General features: G+C 35.3%; 1 protein-coding gene across 12 annotated transcripts in view; it reads right to left on the bottom strand.

The window, feature by feature from the left end:
- Positions 1-15,193: 15,193 nt before the first annotated feature.
- Positions 15,194-23,004, bottom strand: part of GPR174 (G protein-coupled receptor 174) — a 38,441-nt gene continuing 30,630 nt past the window's right edge. For 4 of the 12 annotated variants that reach the window (XM_039849515.1, XM_039849524.1, XM_039849497.1 and 1 more), the window contains one exon: positions 15,194-19,872. In XM_039849515.1, coding sequence (XP_039705449.1) covers positions 18,315-19,316 — 1,002 coding nt within the window. In that variant the 5' untranslated portion in view covers positions 19,317-19,872 and the 3' untranslated portion in view covers positions 15,194-18,314. The remainder of the gene's footprint in view (positions 19,873-23,004) is intronic. The other 8 variants (XM_039849537.1, XM_039849530.1, XM_039849505.1 and 5 more) reach the window with 2 other exon arrangements.

Raw genomic sequence — 23,004 nt, 5'->3', positions numbered from 1 at the left:
TTTATACTTTCTTTTTATTTTCTTTTTCCATCTTTTTCTTCTTTTTCTTTCTCTTTTTCTTTTCTTTTTAATTTTTTTTTTTGGCAGGTGCAATTTTTGCAATTCCCCTCTACTTTGCTCCAGCCAGTAGGTACTACTTTGTACTCTTCCTATGCCACACTCCAGAGCACCAGTATCTCCAGAGTGGAGCTTCTACACATATCTAGTGCCCTGGTTTTTACATCTGGTGACCCATTTTTTTTGTGGCTGCCGCCCAGGGGATGACCCTTGATCACCTGGCTCTATAGGCCAGGGGGGCTTACATTTCTGGGTTCTATGGAATTATAACAACTGGGGAGATAGTTCTTGGCAGACTACCACTCCCAGGGCACTGCACAGCTAGCAACCTAAAACACATCTCCATTCTCTCTGAGAAAGTGGCCTATTTGCTTGTATAGATCTTTGGTTTGAGAAGTAGGCTTCTGCTTTGGCACACTTTATAGGAGCTAAAGAGATATTCTCAAGGAAGATAGGCCCAAGGATATAATCTTTCTACTCTCCCTCAACTTGACTCTAAGTCACCGGTATCTCAAAGAAAGTCACTTATAACCTTCTCTGATACCCTGATTTTTGCAGCTGTTGCCAATGGACACTTCTACATTGTCTAGCTCTGGTGGCCAGCTGGCCTTATTCTTGCAGGTCCCACAGGACTGTAACCAATTGTGGTTCCTCAAAAATGTTAAAAGTAGAATTACTCAATGATTCAGCAATTCCACTTCTGGGTATATATCAAAAAACAGCTTGATGGTTGCCAGATGGAAGGGGTGAAAAAGGTAAAGGGATTAGGAAGTATAAATTGTCATGGGAATGTAAAGGAAAACACAGGGAATATAATCCATAATATGGTAATAACTATGTATATTAATTATGGTACTGAGTGGGTACTAGACTAGTCAGGGAGATCACTTCATAAGTTATGTAAATGTCTAGCCACTATGCTATATACCCAAAACTAATATAAAATAATATTGAATGTCAACTGTAATTGAAAAATCAAAAAAAAGGGAGGTGAAGAGGAATAAAAGATTCAAATTTCCAGATATAAAACAAATAAGTCATGGGAATGTGACGTACAACATAGGGAATATAGTCAGTAATGTGGTAATATCATTGTATGGTATCAAATGCTTTCTCAACAAACTACAGTGATCACTTCTTTAGGTATATAAGTGTGTGAATAACTATGATTTACACCTGAAACTAATACTATATCGTGATAGTTACATTTTAATAAAAATCTTTTTAAAATATTAAATATTTTTTTCTCTGAAGTTTTATTATGGTTGTACACTTGAAACATATATATATATATGTATATATATATACATATATATATATATACACACACACATATATATACATATATATATATAACTCCTCCATGTTTCTCAGGATGGCTTTGGCAATTTGGGGTCTTTTGTGCTTCCATGCAAATCTAATTATTTTTTGTTCTATTTATTTAAAAAATCTTGATGGGATTTTGATGAGGATTTCATTAAATCTGTATAATGCTGTAGGAATTAAGGTCATTTTATGTTGATTCTTCTAATCCAAGAACAAGGAATATCTTTCCTTTTCTTTGTATCTTCTATATTTTTAAAGAGTCTTATAGTTTTTATTCTATAGGTCCTTCACATGCTTCATTAGATTTATTCCTAGGTATTTTATTCTTTTTTTTTGCAATTAAAAAAGGAATTATTTTTCCAATTCTATTTCTGACACTTAATTGTTAGAGTATAGGAACACCATGGATTTTTGAACATTGATTTTGTATCTGGAAACTTTGCTGTATTTGCTTATTGTTTCTAGAAGTGTTCTTGTGGAGTCTTTAGAGTTTTCCACATAGAGAATCATGTCATCCACAAATAGTGACAGTTTGACTTCTTTGTTTCCTATTTGAATGGGTTTTATACATTTCTCTTGCCTGATTGCACTTGCTAGGACCTCCAATGTTATATTGAATAACAGTGGTGATAGTGGACAGCCTTGTCTTGTTCTCAATTTTAGAGAAAAGTTTTTAGTTTTTCACCATTAAGCATAATGTTAGTTGAGGATTTGTCATATATGGCCTTTATCATGTTAAGATACTTTCCTTCTATACTGATTTTGTTAAGTGTATTGATCATAAATGGGTGCTGTATTTGTCAAAGGCTTTTACTGCATCTGTTGATATGATCATATGATTGTTATATTTTAATTATTTAAGTGATGTATCACATTAATTGATCTGCATATGTTGAACCATCTCTGTGCCCCTGAGATGAAGCCCACTTGATCATGATGTATAATCTTTTTAATATGTTGCTGTATTCGGTTTGCTAGTATCTTATTTACAATTTTTGCATCTGTGTTCATGAGAGATACTGGTCTGTAGTTTTCTTTTTTTGTGTTATCTTTACCAGGTTTTGGTTTCAGGGTAATAGAATGTGTTTGAAAGTATTGCCTCCTTTTCTATATTTTGGAATAGTTTGTGTTTGAAAGTATTGCTTCCTTTTCTATATTTTGGAATAGTTTGAGGAGAATAGGTACTAAATCTTCTTCGAATGTTTGGTAGAGCTCACTGTTAAAGCCATCTGGTCCTGGACTTTGACTTTTTGGTAGGTTTTTGGTGACTTTCAATTCCATACTGCTAATCAGTCTATTTCGATTTTTCAGTTCTTGATTCAGTGTAGGAAAATTATATTTTTCTAAGCGCTGGTCCATTTCTTCTAGGTTATTAAATATAGAGTTATATACTTTTTCATAGTATTCTTGTATGATCCTTTGTATTCTGCTGTGTCTGTTATGATTTCCCCTTTTTCATCCCTGATTTTGTTTATTTGTGTTCTCTCTCTCTCTCTCTTTTTTTTTTTTTAGTGAGTGTAGCCAGGGATTTACCAATTTTTATTAACCTTCTCAAAGAATCAGCTCTTTGTTGCATTTATTTTTTTCTATTTTTTATTTCAATTTTATATATTTCTGCTCTAATTTTTATTATTTCTTTCCTTCTGCTGACTTTACGTTTCATTTGTTCTTCCTTTTATAGTTTTTTAAAATGAAGTGTTAGGCTGTTTATTTGGGCTCAGTCTCCTTTTTGAAAGTAGGCCTGTAATGATGTGAACTTTCATCTTATGACCACTTTTGCCATGTCTCAAAAGTTTTGATATGTTGTACTATCATTATAATTCATTTCTATGTATCTCTTGATCTCTTTATTTATTCTCTGAACCAGTTATTCTTCAGTAGTATATTGTTTAATCTCCATGTATTTGTGGTTCTTCCTGCTTTCTTTTTACAGTTCATCTCTAGTTTCAAAGCATTATGATCAGAGAATATGTTCAGTATGATTTCAACCCTCTTATATTTGTTGAGGCTATCTCCATGTCCCAATCCTTGAGAATGTTCCATGTGCAAAGAGAAGAATGTATAAACAGCTATTTAGGGATGAAATGCCAGTAAATGTCAATTATACTCAGTTGGTCTAATGCATCGTTTTTGATGTTATTTCCTTATTGAATTTCTGTTTGGATGATCTGTCCAGATCTGACAGTGGGATATGTAGGTCCCCTACTACTATAGTGTTTTGGTCATTTCTCCCTTTGATCTCGTTAGTAATTACTTTATATATTTCTGTGCTCCCTGATTGGGAACATAGATATTAATAAGTGTTATGTTTTCTGGGTGCGTGATTCCCTTTATGATTATGAAGTGTCCTTCAATATCTTTCTTGATCTTTTTATTCTCAAATCTATTTTGTCCAATATTAGTACCATTACTCTCGCTTTTCTCTGAATGCCATTTGCTTGAAATATCATTTTCCACCCTTTCACTTTGAATCTATATTTGTCTTTGGAGCTGAGATGTGTCTCTTGGAGGCAGCATATGGTTGTTTTTTTGATCCATTCTGCACTTCTGTGCCTTTTTATTGGTGAGTTCAGTCCATTTACATTTCAGGTGATTATTGAAATATGAGGTCTTCTTATAGCCATTTTATCTTTTGCTTACTGGTAGCTCGGTGTTTCTATTGCTTCCTTGTCCTTGTGTTTCTGTTTTCTTTATTTTGGTTGGCTTTTGTGGGCTTTCCTTCTGGTCCTTTTTTCTATGTTATATACTTTAGTTTTGAATCTTTGGCATGTGTTTACCATAATGAATATGTATAGTTATATATATACAGTCGTCCATTTTCCTCTGATCTCAATTCCCCTTTGTGAATTTAGATCTTTGAATCCTCTCCTTTTTCATCCTTGTTGTCTCAATTTTTCCTTATGTATGTTGGACATTCATTGCTATCTTGCTATAGCAAATCTCTTCTAATTTTTTATTCTTATAATGCCCTGTTCTTAGTAAGTGTTGCACTCCTCTGCTTTTATCAGCCTGCTAGTCACCTTACTCCTAATTATGTTTTTTTTGTTTTTGTTTTTGTTTTTGTTTTTGTCATTTTGTTTTAGGTGAGCTGACCCCTTTCAGTATTTCCTGTAATGCAGGCCTCATAGTGGAGAATCTCTCAATTTCTGTATGTTTGAAAATGTCTTTATTTCTACTTCATATCTAAAGGAGAGCTTACCTGGATATATTATTCTTAGCTGGTTGTTCCTTTCATTTACTAGTTTGAATATTTGATACCACTTCTTTCTGGCTTGTAAGGTTTGTGCTGAGAAGTCTGACAATAATCTAATGGGTTTTCCTTTATATGTTACCATCTTTTCCCTGGCTGCCTTGAGAATTCTTTTTTCGTCATTGTTTTTTGATAATTTTAATACAATGTGTCTTGGCAAAGACATTTTTGGGTTGAGATAATTGGATATTCTGTTGATCTCTTGAATTCAAAGGTTCAGTTTATTCCTTAGATTTGGGAAATTCTCAACTATTTGTCTGAAAATGCTTTCTAATTCCTGCTCTTTTTTCTCCACTTCGAGAATGCCCATTATTCTTATCTTTCTTCTCAATGATATCAGCTAGTTCTTCAATTTCTCTTTCATTCTTTTTCCTTCTTCAGTTTCCCTTTTCTTCCTTCTGATTTATTTCTAGATTTCTGTCTTTGATATCACTGATCCTTTCCTCCATTTGGCTGACTCTGTTTCCCAAGCTTACTATTTCATTTTCCCACTTTTGCAGTGTGTTCTTTATCTCCAGAATTTTTATTTGGTTCTTTTGGGGGGTTTCAGTGTTCTTGCTAAAGAACTCATTCTGCTTATTTAATTATTTTTTCAATTCCTGTGGTAGTTCTTATGTGCAGTTTTCACACTCAGACGTGCTGGTGTGCAGTTTTGAGTTGTTTTTGTTGTTTTAGATGTTCATCTTGTTCATCTTATTGTTATTTCAAGGGGAGAGATCTGGGGATGTCTCTAACTCCTCCATGTTTCTAAGAGAATTTGATTCCTGAATCAATTTCTTAATTCAGTATTCATCTGTTCATACTTGCTATTTCTTCCAGGTTCAGTCTTGGCAGGTTATATAATTCCAGAAAAGTATACATTTTTTCTACATTGTCTAATATTTTGGTATATAATTATTCATGGTAGTCTCTTACAATTCTATGTATTTCTGTAGTGTCTGTTATTATTACTTCTATTTTATTTCTAATTTGATTTATTTGAGTCCTCTTTCTTTTTAAATTAAAGTTATTGAGGTGACATTGGTTAATAAAATTATGTAGGTTTCAAATTTACAATTCCATAATATGTCATTTGTATATTGTGTTGTATGTTCACCACCCTAAGTCAAATCTCCTTTCATCACCATATACCCTTATCTACCTCCCCCCTTCCCCCTGTCCCTCTGGTAACCACTAAATTGTTGCCTGTGTCTGTTTATTTGTCTTGTTCATTTGTTGTTTTCAGTTTTATATACCACATATGAATGAAATCATATTGTTCTTAACTTTTTTCTGTCTGACTTATTTCGCTCTTTTTTACTTAGTCTTACTAAAGATTTGTCAATTTTATTTATCTTTTGAATGAAAAAAAAACAACTCTGGCTTTTAGTAATTTTTTTTTCTTGGCCCCTATTTTATTTATTTCCATTCTGATTTTTATTATCTCTGCTCTTCTCCTAACTTCAGGCTTAATTTGCTCTTTTTTTTCTAGGTTTTTTGAGGTGTAAAGTTAGGTTGTTTATTTGCATTTATTTTCCTTTCTTAATATATGAATTTACCACTATAAACTTCCCCCTTAGAGAACTGCTTTTACAGCGTCCCATAGGTTTTACTAAGTTGGGTTTCTATTTCTATTTGTTTCTAGATATTCTTTAATTTGCACTTCGATTTCTTCTTTGACCCATTGGTTGTTCAGGAATGTTTTATAGTTTCCACACATTTGTAGGTTTTTCAGCTTTGCTCACATTTTTGATTTCTTGTTTCATACCATTGTGGTTAAAAGTTGATACTTAGTATGATTTCGATCCTTTTACATTTGCTAAGACTTGCTTTTGTCCTATATGATCTATCCTTGAGAATATTCTTCACACATTTGAGAAAAATTTGTATTCTGCTATTGCTGGATAAAATGTTCCATAGACACCTGTTAGGTCTATTGGTCTAATGTATAGTTTAAGTACATTGTTTTCTTGTTGATTTTATGTCTAAATGATTTATCTGTTGTTGAAAGTGGGATATTGAAGACCCTTAATGTTATTGTATTTGTTCTCTATTTCTCCTTTCAGATCTGTTAGTATTTGCTTAATATATTTAGGTGTTCCAATGTTTGGTATGTGTATATTTATGATTATTTTATCTTCTTGCTGTATTGATCCCTTTATCATTATGTAATGGCCTTTTTTGTTTCTTGTTACCATTTTTGGCTTAAAGTCTATCATGTCTGATGTAAATATAGCTACCCTCATTTTCTTCCACTTTCATGGTATAACTTTTTTCATCCTTTCACTTTGAGTTTATGAGTGTCCATGAATCTAAAATGGGCCTCTTTTAGGCAGCATATAGTTGGGTCTCGTTTTTTGCTATACATCCAGCCACTGTGTTTCTTTTGAATGATGAGTCCAATGTGTTCATATTTAGAGTAATTATTAAGATGTAAGAATTTACTAATGCCATCTTATTAATTACTTTCTGGTTGTTTTGCATTTCCATTGTTACCTTTCCTTTGTCTCTACTTATATTCATTAATTGGCTTATTTCTACTATAGTATTTTGTTTTCCCTTTCTTTGTCTTTTTAAGATCTATTCTAGATTTCTCCTTTGTGGTTACCTTGTGAATCACATAAAATATCTTACAGATAAACAGTTCTTTTTAGGCTGATAGCAACTTATATTTGGATACCTACAAAGTCTCCACCCTTCTACTCATCTTTTTAATATTTTTGATATCACAATTTACTTCTTTTTATGTCATGTAATTGTAAATAATTTATTGTAACTATATTTATTTTTGCTTCTCTTTTTCTTTAATGTTTATACTGTAGTTGAGTGGTTAACACACTTTCCTAATACAGAGTTAGTTTTCTAAGTCTGACTGTCTATTTTTCACCTTCACCAGTATGTCATGTACTTTCATATGTTTTCATGTTACTGATTAGTGTCCTTTTATTTCAGCTTGAAGAACTTTCAACAGTTTTTACAAGGCAGGTTTAGTGGTGGTGAACTCCCTCAGTGCTTATTTATCTAGGAAAACCTTCATTTCTCCTTCATACCTAAAAGGTACTATTACCAGATAACGTTTTCTTGGCTGGTAGTTTTTCTTTCAACACTTTGAATATGTCATTCCACTTTCTCCTGGTCTGTAGAATTTCTGCTCAGAAATCTGCTGATAGCCTAATGGGGTTTCCTTTGTAGATTACTATCTTTTTGCCCTGGATGCCTTTATGATTCTTTCTTTATCATTGATTTTTGACAGTTTCATTATAATGTGTCTTAGAGAAGGTCTATTTGCATTGGGATTATAGGATGTTATTTAAGCTTTATGTTCTTGTATGTCCAAGTTTTCCTCAAGGTTTGAGAAGTTTTCAGGTGTTATTTCTTTAAATAAACTCTCTGGCCCCTTCTTTTTCTTCTTCATAAAGACTAATCATTCTAATATTTGCCTTTCTTATTGAATCCCATAGTTTTTGTAGGCATTCTTTACACTTTTTAAATCTTAGTTTCCTCTCTTCTTCTAACTGTATTATTTTTATATTCCTATCGACCAGGTCACTTTTTTCTTTCATCTAGACTCTCTATTGCATTTTCCACATCATTCATTGAATTCTTTAGCTCCAGAATTTCTGTTTGGTTCTTTTTTATAATTTCAATCTTTTTGGTAAAGACTTCCTTCTGCCAATTAATTTTATTCCTGATTTAATTGAATTCTTTCTGAGTTTTTTGTAGTTTATTAAATTTCTTTACAACAGCTATTTTGAATTCTTTATTATTTAGATTGCAATATTCTGTGCCCTTGAGTTTCATTACTGGAGAGTTATCATTTTGTCTTTGTGATGCTATATTTCATTGATTTTTTTTTAAAAAAAATGTTTATAGGCATGTGTTTCTGTTTTTACATTTGCAGCAGCAGATATCTCCTTAACCGAACTTTTATGTCTTTGGTTCATACAATTCACCAGGCTGGCTTTTAGAAACCTCTTTTGTGTTCCAGAAGGTGGCGCTATACCTCAAGTTTGTGTTTACTCCCTTGCCCTCAACAGTTGCCTATTTTTTGATCATGTTCTTTGTGTACCAAAACATGATTTCCCTGATGCACTTGGGAACAAATACAGGGAGCTGGCAGCAGAATCTGAGAAGATTTGAGTTTACCACTCAGTGTATTTGGTGTGCTTGTGGACCCAGTAGGGAAATCCTCAAGGTCGGCATTTCCAGAGGCACATGGGTAGACTTTCTGCTAGCACAGTACCTTCAAAGCTGTTTGAAATTCCAATCTTCCTTTTTCTTAATATGCTTCCTCCCCTCAGTTGCAGAGCTCCTGCGTTAGTACGCAGAATGCTGATGGAGAAAAATTAGTTTCTTCAGCAACAACCCATTCAGCTGAGGCAACAGGCCCTTTCTCACCACCTTCTTCTTTACCCATGAGATAACTGGCCTCTGCTAGATAAGTCAGCTTCAGTCAGTGCCTTCTTGTGGGTGGGGAAGCACCAGGAAAATTTGTTTGTTTGTTTGTTTGTTTGTTTACCAGCTCCTCTGCAACCAAACTCATATTTTTTTATGTTTTTTTTCTTTTAACCCCCAGTGTTATGTTGGATGTTCCCTTTAGGAGGCTGGACTTATGCAAGTTCTTTCTTATGGGTGAATATCTGCCCAATTATACACTCGCCCAATTCCTGCTTGATAGCAACAAAATGGATCCAGGCCGTCTTGCTGGCTCTGCTTGTTCTATAGCTCATTTGAAAGTTTGTCTAACTCCTGCTGTCTGAACTGATGTGAAAGATTCTCCTCGGGTCATTTGGAACAAGGTACAGAGTCCAGAAACTTCCACAAAGACACTCTTGTTGGTGTGTAGATGTCTACTTTGTTGATTAAAATGGGAAATAAAAAGGAGGAACATCTTAGGTTGTCATGTTGCTGATGTCACTCTCTCAACATATATTTGCATGTCTACTCTTTCACAGGAAGTGAGGTAAAAATTGCAAACACAAAAATGAACAAATATGAAACAATAAAGAAATAAATAAAATACAAATTATAAGAAGTCATGAGGAAAAAAAGTCAAGGTAACTTATTAGAAACAAACATATCAGAGGGGTAGGGAGATCTTTAACTAGGGTGGTCAACATTGAGAACTGAAGAAATTTGCCTGCAGCCATACTACTCTGAATGTACCCAATCTCATCTGATCTCAGAAGCTAATCAGGGTCAGGCCTGGTTAGTACTTAGGTGGGAGAACTGAAGGAATTTAACTGAAGAAACAAGATAGTTGTAGGAAGAACATCCTAGGCATAGAGAAGAGATACCAGACAGCATTTTTTGAAAAAAATTCCTTGGACCAATCAAGCCTGAGGTCAAGTCTATGCTCTTCACTCAAGTTGACTCATTTATGGAAAGTCAGAAAAGGGAAGTGTTGCTTCCTCTCTGAGAACAAGGTAAAGGACACAGACCAACACAATCCAATCACTTCCCATGTTCTTCTGTTAAATGTAGACATTTAAGCTGTTAGCAGTGGTATATTTATACTTAATGGAGTTTAATGTACTAGACTCCTTCCCATAGAAGCCATAATAAATTTGGACTAAGGAATCCCTGAACCGAATTCAACATTAGTCTCCACACTTATGCAGTAGAAGGGAAGCTCATTTAAGAACAGAGTCAGGTTAATAGATGTTTTTATCTGAGTTGGAACTTGTTTAGACTGATTAAAAGAATTTTTTAAATACTTTTTTATGTTATTTATACTTGGCATAAAATAGTATATTAGTTTCAGGTATACAACATAGTGATTAGACATCTATATAACTCACAAAGTGATCACCCCAATAAATCTAGTGCCCCTCTGACACTGTGCATAGTTATTACAATATTATTGGCTATATTCTTTATGCTATACCTTCTATCTCCATGACTATTTTATAATTAGCGATTTGTACTTCTTATTCCCTTCCCCCTTTTTCATCAACCCCCCAACCCCCTTCCATTTGGTAACCCTCAAAATGTTCTCTGTATCTATGAGTTTGTTTCTGTTTGATTGTTTTGTTCTTTAGATTCCCCATATATGTGCAATCATATGGCATTTGCTTCTTCTATCTGACTTACTCCATTCAGCACAATACCCTCTAGGTACATCATGAAATGTCTTTTTCCATCCACTTACTTTTAGTTCTGTGTGTGCCTTTTAATCTGAAGTAAGTCTCTTGTAGGCAGTATATGTAAGGGTCTTGTTTTCTTATCCATTCAGCCACCCTGTCTTTTGATTGGAGCTCTTAATTATTTTTCATTTGAAGTACTCATTGATAAATATGTGGTTATTACCATTCTTTATTTAGACTTTCGATACATATTTCTTTCTTCTTCCTAAAGAAGTCCTTCCAACATTCCCTGTACTATTGACTTGGTGGTAATGAACTCCTTTAGTTTTTTCTTGTCTGGGAAACTTTTTATCTGCCCTTCAATTCTAAATAACATTGCTTGGTAAAGTAATCTTGGTTGTAGGTCTTGGATTTTCATCACTTTGAATATTTTGTGCCAAGCCCTTCTGACCAATAAAGTTCCTGCTAAGAAATGGGCTGGTGGTCTTATGGGTGTTCCTCTGTAGATAACTAATTGTTTTACTCTTGCTGCTGTTAAGCTTTTCTCTTTGAATTTAACCTTTGGCATTTTAATTATGATGTCTTGGTGTGGGCCTCTTTGGGTGCACTTGTTTGGGACTCTGAACTTCCTGGGGTTGTATGTCAATTTCCCTCAGCAAGTTAAAGAAGTTTTCCATTATCATTTTTTCAAATAGATTTTCAATTCCATGCTCTCTCTCTTCTCCTTCTGGTACCTCTATAATGCGAATGTCCATATGTTTGACATTGTCCCAGAGGCTTCTTAAGCTATCTTTGTTTTTTGGGATTCTTTTTTCTTGTTGATGTTCTGATTAGGTGTCCTCTGATAGCTCTTCTCCTATGTCACCGATTCAATCCTCCATTTCATCCACTCTATTGATTCCCTCTAATGTACTCTTCATCTCAGATATTGTATTCTTCATTTCTGAATGGCTCCCTATTATGCTTTCCATCTCTATTTTTATGTTTTTTCTCTTTGTTAAAATTCTCACTGAATTTATCTACTCTTACTCTAAGTTCCTTGAGCATCCTTATAACCAGTGTCTTGAACTCTGCATCTGGTAGATTGTTTGTCTCAGTTTTGGTTAATTCTTTCTCTGGAGCTTTCTCTTGTTCCTTAATGTAGGACATGTTTTTTGGTCTCCCCTTTTGGCTGCCTCCCTGTGTCTGCTTGTATGTATTAGGTAGGGTTCCTAAATCTCCTGGTCTTGGTAAGAGTGGCTTTATGTGGTAGGTGTCCTATGGGGCAACTTGGCACAGACCTGAGAGGGGCTCAGCTGTAGGCCAAGTTCAGCCACAGCCTGGGCACCTCTAGGGCCACCTGGCAAAAGTCACCAAGTAACCCACCTATGGCTGTCACCTGTGCTGGCTTATAAGGGCCTCGTGATGTCAAGTCAGAAATAGAGGCTGGCTTCCGCTGGTGCAGGGCTTGGGGCTGCTCAGCAAGAGGTACAGGGCACGCCAATACCAGATTGTGCTTCTTTGGTTTCTGTGAGCCTTTGAGAGATTTTATGAAAGTCCATAGTAGGAGCCAAGACAGACCATTTGTATGGATTAAATTACTGGAAATGGCTTAGGTGGGCCCACAAGTTGGGAGAATCTGGGTCTCAGAGGATCCCTTGGGTGGAGTGACCTACGTTATCCAGGTTGATGGTGCCTGTGTCTGAAGGCTGGAAGTGGGAAGGTCTCAATAAAGGAACAATGGCTTCTACCTGCATTTTTGTCCGGGTGCCAGCCGCCCCTCCAGCCCTTGCTCTGAAGCCTGACAGCTCAGAACTTCCTCATATGTTCCTGGTACCCCATGAGCAGCTTCCCCAACACTGGAGCTCAGAACAAGCTAGTCCATCAGGGAGTAAAGCCAGCATGGGCCCTTTAAGAGGAAAGTCTCTGCTTCCCACACCTCTCTGTCTCACTCAGCCACAACCTCCTCTGGTTTTCAAATCCAGAGGTTGTTGGGGTTTCTCTTTCCAGTGCTGGAACCTTGAGATGGGGAGCCCAGTGTGAGGCCAGGACCCCTCACTCCTCAGGTGAGGGAGGGGGCTCTGCAGCCAAGATAGCCCTCCCGATATTCAGTGGCCACATGCAGTTGTGGGGCCAGGACATTCTGTGTCTTCATCCCTCCTACCATTTTGAGGTGACTTGTTTTTTGAGGTGACCTAGTTGTAGGGCTTCTGTTCAGCCAGATCTCTAGTGACTTCACATACTGGTTGTTATATAGTTTTGTTGTAATTTTGTTGTGGTCACTAGAGGAGGCATGTACAGTCTCTATCTTCTACATCATTTTGAATCTCAATCCTAAAAAAAAAAAAGAATTTTTATACCTGTTGGACTTTAGAGTTTGAGGTCATTACTAAAATAAAACATGCAAAATCAGTTCCTATTCTTTATCCCTTTTTGATCACGTATTGAATAGTTCATTTAAATGGTATTGTTATTTATTAAAATATTTAAAGATGAAATTATATAATATGTTCAGTGTACTTTAATATAATCTAGGGTAAAGAGAGTGGGTGCAGGCATAGAAGAAAGAATATTGGCCAGGTGTTGGTGTTCGTCGAAGCGAAATAAAGGGTGCATAGGGGTTCATTGTACTACTTACTAGTTGTCCTTCTTTTTAAGATATTTGAACTTTTCCATAGTAATATATACATATATGAATCTGAGTGAAAAAGTTAAATATATTTAATGACCTAGGGCACTTTACACCATTTTTAACCTAGTATTATATGTTTTACTTTATCAGGCATGTTATGGGGAGTTTATAGTAAGACCAAATTGCTTCATGCTTCCATTCCCTGAGCCCAATACTTGGACCATTATTGTTTTCAGTTGATTTGGTTATTTTTTCTTCTTATTAGGTTAACATTTCAAAGGTATGAAGTATACCAATCTTTGTACAAGTTGTGAATATTCAACATTGTTAGAAAGGATGAAAAATTCTCTCCATTATGTGCCAGAATCAAATGTGAAGAGCAAAGATCCTAGGTCTCTGCTTCTCAGCTCTGCTTCTGAAGCTCCTGCAAAAAAAGGAGACACTGGGCTCAGGGAGATAGTCCTAGTGACAGACACCTCCCTCTTCCAAGAAGCCATTGATCTGTTATTCTTTGAAGAAATTCAAGAAGGCAAGTGTAAGGCCTTAAATAAAGTCTATGCCTATAGATGAACCAGCAGATGTGTACAAGGAGTTAGAAAAAGAGAACTTAGTCAACAAATGGTAGAAGAAATATATCTTGGCAAAATCAAATAAATGGTTAAGATTAGAGAAATTCTGCTGAAGAAATGGTCTGTGGAGTTCAAGAAAGTTACAATGCACTACCCCCCAAAACATACAACATATTCTTTAATAACTGAGGAACAAGTGAGTTAAAATAGCCATATTAACCTGAGAGTTTGTCCTGCACTCCTCCTTTCCAAAAAATATTGTAGTTAAGACAGTGAAGTTACTTATGTGCTAGCTTCAGGAAGGCACAGAGGAGGCATATATATGATTTGATGACATTTGAAGTATGTAATGGATCCTGTATTTATATTTCATTGTTTTCTTCCGGTCTACCAAGACATCGGAAATTTCTCCTTAGGAAAGTCTTTACCACTTCCTAAGAAAATCTTTCTGCAACATCCAAAAATGTAATTCCTAACAACATGGTTGTTACAGAAGGTTCCTGGATCTTCTAAAAACACTAGATATATAGCTTAGATGAAGAGGAAGATGCTAAGGTGCAAAAAATAATAACTAGGATGAGAGAAGAGCCAGAGACAATTGTCCTGACTTCACTTTTGTTGCTTTTGTTGTTTGTTTGTTTCTTTAAGTAGTCTGTTTTGGGTATAGCAATGGAGTCAGTAGAAGATGGATGTTTTACCTTGCTAATCCACAAGAAAAATCAGATTGTCAATTCTTAACATCATTTAAGACTAAAGAGAGAACATTTTCTGTCACCTCATTTCCTTTTCTACCCTCTCATTTCTTTTTCTACCCACATATTGTACTCTAGCAAATGCAGGGCTTTAAGTCATTCAAATAAACTTGGTCCACAAGTGATAGTGGGGGAATAATCTTAATAGGGTATGGATAGCAAAAAATTTATGGGAGGAGTAGATATGTGAAGCGTGGTAGGATGGAAAAAGTGGATCATCTTTCCATTTGAGAATAACATGCACCTCTCCAGGGAGAGAAAGAAAGGGTAAAGCCTCATGGGACTTTTATCTATGTTTGACAACAAAGACAAAGATCCTCAAGTATATCAGTTTGCTTAAAAAGAGGCTAAATACACATTGACTTCGAGAGACAGAAAAGTGCTATGTAATTACAGAGACTATCTTTATTATTAAAATGTATATCATAAAGTATGGATGTAAATATTCCAGGTGCAACATTCTTACAGCGTCTTGGTAATAAAAATATGATGAAATAAAAATTAAGTGCACAAGAGTTCCACTTATGCACCCTTTCAGACCAAGGTAGCTTGATTTGTTGTTCCTATGACAGATGGCTCCTTTTAATGAAATTACAGGTTAATAGAATTAGTTACTTAACTGGATAAAAATAAAACCATATAGAACATTTGAATATAATAATAAAGACAATAATGAAAATAATAATAACATGGAAATTATTCCATATTAAAAATCTCTCTTGTTGGAATAATTACATATATATTTTGGAATCAGAACTCATATAAGTTTATATGGAAAATGTGAGGTTATTTATCTTGAATTGTACTTTACTGTAGTTAAAGGTGTTTACTTTTTGCACCCTGATTTTATTGAAATGATAAATGGGATGTTTGGAGAAAAGATTTTCCAAGGAAAGGAGAAGCCCAGAGAGGAGGCTGCTATCTGTATGGCAGCTACAGCAGTACTTCTCTCCTAGTTTAGATTTTTTTCCCTGAAAATCAGGTCCAGAGTTAGAAGGGGAAAAGATATAAATAAAAAAAATAAAAAATAAAAAAAACAAGTAGAGATCTGAGAAATTCATCTGAAAAGAGATCTGAAATCTCAGAGATCTGAGCCTTGCTTGTGGATATATGTCTTAGAATTTTGCATCCCCATTATGGTAGGCAACCTCGGTGATCACTTACTATGTGTAATCTGAAAATCTTCTGTAAATCCCACTTTCTTCAAACATTTTCCTCCAGTTTACTTCAGTGTCTTTAACCCCTCCATTAAAAGTGAGGGATTAACATTTTGAGTTAAGGTTTATCTCTAAAGCCTAGAATTCAGATATCCCTGGTCAAGTTAATATTAAGCTAACATTAGTCATTAGCGCCTTAGTGTGAATAAGTCAATCAGATTACTGACTAGAATAATAAAGAAATAGGACAGAGGACAAAACATACTGATGGGGAAGAGGCGTAGATAAAGTTGACCACAGCACTGAACGCAAACCCAAAAAACCAGGCCTGGGGAGGAGGGGTGGTCCTAGCTAAGCAACATAAGAATACTGGATATTTGTCCTCTTCTCAAATGATGTAAAGGATCTGCAAGGGCTTCTATTCTGACTAATAAGAGGATTCTAACTTCAACCAACCATTTCTCTAAAAAGTTCAGTAACTTCCTGGACATATTTTTCCTTCCCTTTAAAAAAGATATGTTTAAGGTGAAATTAATATGTTAATAAAATTAAGTCATTGGTCTCCCAAAAGGACCCTAAGAAGTATAATTCATGCATATGTAGAAAATAATAAACACATAAAGTATAGACAAGTCTCTTCCATTACAAGTACTCACAAAATTATTACTTGTGATCCCATTACAACACTAGATTATTTTCAAACACAAATTACTTTAAAGCAAATAGATCAGACATAGTTACAGTTACCCTTTTAAAAACACAATTTAACACTTATTTAACACATCAAAATATGAACATTACAATTAATAATTAGGAGGTAAATAGATACACTATTGCTAGCAGCACAGTCAGTTTTCTAATAGGATATTATTTTAATAACAAAATGCAAGCAAAATCAACACTTGTCCATAGAAAACATTAGAAAATTTTCCATTCATCTCATATATTAGAATTCATTTTGATTTCACCAGTTTTTCCCAAAACATATTAGTATCATAATTGTGTGCCTAAAACAACTCTGTTCATCTAAATTTAATAAAATTCTTGGTTGATTTCCACATTCCTTCCAGATGAGAAGCAGCATGAGTCTTCCTTAAATAGCACACACATTTTGAGTGGAGCATTTTTTAAGTTAGAGCATTTGCTAAAACATGTTTCAAAGTATTATAACATGTAAGGCCTCAGATGTAATTACTATTCGTGTTTAGGGTCTATTTTCTAAATACTAGTACCAAACAGGTTGCAGGCAAGGCATTGTAAGTGGTGTCCAAAGCTGTTAAAATTAATCTTTTACTCTTTTTTTAAAGGTGAAAGAATTGTCTTCTCCAGCTGTTGGAAGGTAGGCTGTGCAGACCTCAGAATGGTATAAATGGGGCAAAGCTGGACCAGACAAATTACTGAAGACTAGGATCCATATGCTGGGCTGCCTCCAAACCCTACTCTGGCTTGTGAATGTAGCTTTATAGTTGCCACTTAACTTAAAGTAAGAACTGCAATGTGGTGTGAGTCTTTTAAGAGGTGTATCCAACACTACTTTATCTTTTGTTTTGGCCTGAGCTCGGTGATTAATTAATGTACTACTTCTTCCATAGACTCAGAAAATGCAATAACCTGTCAGAGTACCTCAAATTCACTCTGGAAGCATTGTGGAAACTCCCTTTACTAGACAGGTCCATACATCTCCAAATGTGTTCTTTGGAAATAGTTTAAGAGAAACAGAACTGCAATTTTTACCTATGTGGTATCTCCTGGACCTATAGAGGCAATTTGGGCCACATTGTATGGACTTTGACAAGCTATCTGCCTTGGGTAGATTCAATATGGCAACTTATACAGTCATAGAAAGTTATTATATGTGAATCTTCTTCTTGTTCTCACTTTTAACATACTGAAGGCCTAAGTTCATATTTTTGTTCTATGAATAGGTGTAACAGATGATGTTTCATAATGACACTGAAATGAGGGAAATAGCTATTCCAGTCTTCAAACCCTAGAGTATAATCACACATGGGAGATAAAAATGATCCCATGTTTATAAACACTTTATTCTCACAGAATAATATATTGTCCATCCTACTTAAAACAAAACAAAAATATGATATTAGAATATAAATTGTGACTACCAGTATAAATATTAAGCTACATTGCCTCTAAATACTCAGTGTCCATTGTAACAAAATGAAGTGCTTATGATGACCCCCAAGCTGAACGTCTCTTTATGTCTTAGGTTCAAAGGTAAAACTACTGATTCTAGTTGAGAGAATACATGTATAAGATGTCTGAAATTTTATAGTTCAAGTCTTAAAGACTTGATAACAAATTACTACATGGATATGTCAACATCAATGATGGTGGAGTATAATTTTCTAAATAGATTCTGTTATGAAGATGTGAATTCCTCATATAGGTAAGATAAAGCATAACTGAAAAGCTGTGAGTGCTTTCTGTGATTACTTCCCAGTAGCTTGGGGTACTGCAAATGTGTTCTGATATATTTCAGGCCACAGTCAGGTTTTTTTTTTTTAATTTAACATAATTCATCTGTCAGGGTAGAAGTAATATGGTTGCTCACAAAGGATTTCACATGAAGTTGGATGCTATCATGTAAATCTTGTCTTGAAAGCCGTCTTCTGAACTCATTAGTGGTGAAGTAGTATATAACTGGGTCAAGGCAGGAATTGAGACTAGCAAGACACAGAGCAACAGAATGAAATATCAGAATCACCCTTCTGGCTAGGCAGCTTTTAATTTTGTCAGACTTGACCAGGAAATCTAAAGGAAAACTGAAGTGATAAGGTGCAAAGCAAATTAGGAATACTCCCGCACAGGTGAGAATCATCTTCAAGGCTTTCTTTTTCTCTCCAAGGTCTTGGGCCACAGAATATTTATCTTGCAGTGATAAAACAGCCTTCCAGGTACAATACAGAACAATCAGAAGAGGAGTGACAAACCCAATTAACTCGCCAATGGTCATCATGGCAATGGACTGGGCCAGATTGACATTCCTCATAGGAAGATCCACAAAGCATTTAGTTTTGTTGCCTGGAGTGTCATCACTGGTTCTGAGGAGAGGAAAGAGCAGACAGGCAAGGCAGATGATCAGCCACCCAGCAATGCTGACGTATAGGTCATATTTCTGTTTGCAGTCATGAAAGCGAAAGGGGTACATGAGAAACCAAAATCGTCGCACACTGATGCAGACCAAAAAATAGATGCTTGCATACATGTTGACATACTTCAGGTAAAAACAGAACATGCAGAGGCCAGTCCCAAAAGGCCAGTCATGATTCAAGTAGTAAAAGATCCGCAGTGGTAGGGAGAGAACTTGTAGTAAGTCAGCAATGGCTAAGTTTATCATGAATATCACAGCCCGCTTGGTTTCTTTCATATAGCCATAAAACACCCATAAGGCTAATATGTTCCCTATGAGACCTGGCACAAGAATGACAGTGTATGTCACTGCGTAGATAAAGTATCGAAAATCTATATTGTCTCCATCTGGCCCAGCACATGTGTCATTAGCAGGCATGTTTCTTTCTAGAGAAACTATCTTTGCCAAATGGTGGTTCAAAATCTAAATTTACAATCAACTCCTGCTCTTTCTCAGAGACAGATCATCCATGGGTTGGAGAAACAGTGTAAAATAACGTTTTTGCTGCATTGATCTGAGCCTCTACATATGATTTTCAAAGAACTATCTGTGTGTTTGCTTTGAATTTGTCTACAGTAATTAAATGGAAGTCTAGTGTGTAAGCACAGATGACAAGCCGTTATAATTTCCCCCTCTTTTTTACACTGTTAAAAGGCCTTATGGGACATCAAGACAATTGATCCTCTCCCATTTGGATCATGAATGTGTCATATAGCAATCCTTCAAATTCCCATATGATGATAGCCGTCACTTTACAGGTGTTTGGCAAGCTGTTTTTTTCTTTTCTTTATTTTTGGCTCACATAGAAGAAAGTTTTGCTTTAGTACTCAGTGGGTCTGCAACTCTTCAGAGATGATCAATGTGGATAGATCAGCTTTTCTGGGACATTTTCAGTTACGTGTTGAAAGCTAAAAAGTGAGAAACAAAGACAAAGCTGCAAGTGAAGAAAAAAATTATTGTCTAGCACATTTTGCAAAAAAAAAAGAAAAAAGAAAAAGCCTATGTGTAAAAAAAATCTGTTAGTTTGAATGGAAAGTTCTGATGTGAGAGTGATAATCCACACTTTCTATGAGGTACTTTAGAATCACAGGGAAGTATAGCTAGGCATCTGAGAGGTAATCTAGTACCTTGTTATTCAAAATGTGATCCTGAACCAACATTACTTGAGAGGCTGTTAGAAATACAGAAGAACCTCCTGTCCCACATCAGGATCTGCAGTTTGATAATAACTACAGGTGATTCACAATAATGTTAGAGAGGCCCTGATTTATATCATTGCTTCAGAAACCTCACTGATTGTCAGACTCATTTGTGAAGTTCTAAAAAATGAAGCTTTCCATAGCTTTCTTGGTGTCTCCTCCAGAGATTCTGATTCAGTCATTGGGGCCAAAACATGTTTTTTTTGTTCTTGTTGTTTTTTAAATCATTCCATATAATTCAGATATAGCCAACCCAACATTTTTCCTTGAGTCATTAAGGACATTTAGGGGCCATTGATTTGGTCCAAATCTTTCTCAGATGCCTGAGAAATGGGCAACTAGCCTCTTTTTAAATAATTCTATTTACATGGATCATTTAATCACTTCTTAATTATACAAGACAATGAACCATAGCACCAGTACAGAGAATCAAAATTCCCTGAAAGTTGATTCAGCTGGGTCCATGACCTTTGTTCTGAGGTAAACAAAGTTTAACTTCGGGACCTGGATAGTTGCCTCAAGGCTGCAGAAAGCTAGAAGGACTTAACTGACTTTAAAGATATGTGGGGAGAACAAAAATTAAATAGAAATTAGGAAACATCCTGCCTTGGATGATTAAATCCATGTGGATTATTCAATCATGTGGTTTGAAGTGTGCCTGATTCAGCCCTTGAAGCAGTTGTTATTGCCATTATTTTGACTCCATTGCATGGTAAGCAAAATAGTACTTTTTTGTTAAAAAATATGATGCTCATTTTAATTAAAAGGCCAGATGAATGATATAGACTATGCATTCAGATTGAAGAAGTTAAATACTTGAGATTTCTCAGATTATTAGAGAGATGATGTTATAAAATGCAGGGAAGCACAACTGTAAAGAAAAATAATATTAAAAGTGAGATTAAAATTAGGGGTTATTCAGCTCCTACACTGAAATACATCTTTGAAATATTTTCGCAAGTAGTGATTTTGATTAGGTGGCAAGGAAAAATTAGGTGTCTGCCTATTTGTAAAGGCCTTTCTCAGGTTCTTGTTCTTCATAAAAACTTTTGTGGTTTATTCAACATCATCATATTAGCCTCCCTTTTTAAGGTCTCCCTGTATACCTCTCTTAAAGCACTTAACTTTCTCTCCTTTTTGACGGTAATTTGTATCTGTGTCTTATTTATGGCCCCTGCTCCTCTGCCCACTCCACCCCACAACAACTAAGCCAGAAATTCCTTGAAGTCAGGGACTGGGTTTTATATACCTCTATATACCCTAGAGCAGTGGTCCCCGCCATTTTGGCACCAGGGACCAGTGCTCGTATAAGAATCTAAAGCCTGATGACCTGAGGGGGAGCTGAGGTGGTGGTACTAGCACTAGGGAGTGGCTACAAATACAGATGAAGCTTTGCTCTCCTCCTGTTATATGGCTGTATTCTTAATAGGCAACAGACTAATACTAGTATGCAGCCTGGAGGTTGTGGACCCCGAGGCAGAGTGATACCTGTGGTCTTATTCTTTTTCATGAGGATTGCTTTGGCTATTCAAGGATTTTTGGAATTCCATACAAATCTGATAATTTTTGTTCTTTTTTTTTTTAAGCCGTTGGGATTTTGATGCGAATTGCATTAAATTTGTATATTGCTTTGGGTAATATGTCCATTAAAACTATGAGGCCAACATTACCCTGACACCAAAACCTAGTATGTTGATTCTTCCAATCCATGAACACAGAATATCTTTCCATTTCTTTGTGTCTCCTTCAATTTCTTTTCATAAATATCTTATAGTTTGTAGTATATAGGTCCTTCACATGCTTCATTAAATTTATTCTTAGATATTTATTTGATGCAATTGCAAAAGGAATTGTTTTTTCACTTCCTGTTCTGCTATTTTTATTGTTAGTGTATAGAAACGCTATGGATTTTTGTATATTGATTTTGTATCCTAAAATTATATTGTATTTATCGTTTCTAACAGTTTTTGGGTGGAGTCTTTAGGGTTTTCTACATAGAGAATCATGTCATCTGCAAAAAGTGACAATGTGATTTCTACATTCCCAATCTGGATGCCTTTTATTTCCTTTTCTTCATTGATTGCTCTAGCTAGGACTTCCAACACTATATTGAATAAGAGTGGTTGTAGTGGACAACATTGTCTTGTTACTGATCTTAGCGGGAAAGCTTTTAGTTTTTCACCATTAAGTATAATATTTGCTGAGGTTTTGTCATATGTGGCCTTTATTATTTTGAGGTACTTTCCTTCTACATGTATTATATTCAATGTTTTAATCATAAATGGATACTGTATCTTGTCAAATGCTTTTGCTGCATCTATTGATATGATAGTATGATTTTTATCCCTTATTTTATTTATGTGGTATATCACATTAATCGATCTGCATATGTTGAAATATCCTTGCACCCCTGGAGTAAACTCCACTTGATCATGATGTATATATTTTTTAAGTGTATTATTGTATTTAATTTGCTAAGATTTCGCTTAGGAGTTTTGCATCTGTATTCATCAGAGATATTGGTTCATAGCTTGTGAGTGTGTGTGTGTGTGTGTGTGTGTGTGTGTGTGTGTGTGTGTGTATTATTACTTATTTTTACCAGTTTTGGTGTCAGGGGTAATGTTGGCCTCATAAAATGAGTTAGGAAGTATTGCCTCTTCTTCAACTTTTTGGAAGTTTGAGAAGGACAGCTACTAAATCATCTTTGAATGTTTGGTGGAATTCGCTAGTGAAGCCATCTGGTCTTGGACTTTTAATTTTGGGGAGGTTTTTGATGGTTGTTGTCTTACTGTTGAATTTAGATGTTCCATACCTGAATGATTCAGTCTGGGAAGTTGTGTATTTCTAAGAACATGCTCATTTCTTCT

Source organism: Pteropus medius, unplaced genomic scaffold, assembly GCF_902729225.1.
Source record: "Pteropus medius unplaced genomic scaffold, Ma_sr-lr_union100, whole genome shotgun sequence".
Taxonomy (NCBI): domain Eukaryota; kingdom Metazoa; phylum Chordata; class Mammalia; order Chiroptera; family Pteropodidae; genus Pteropus; species Pteropus medius.
The sequence above is the reverse complement of the archived record's forward strand: the minus strand, read 5'-3'. Positions and strand labels throughout refer to the sequence as shown.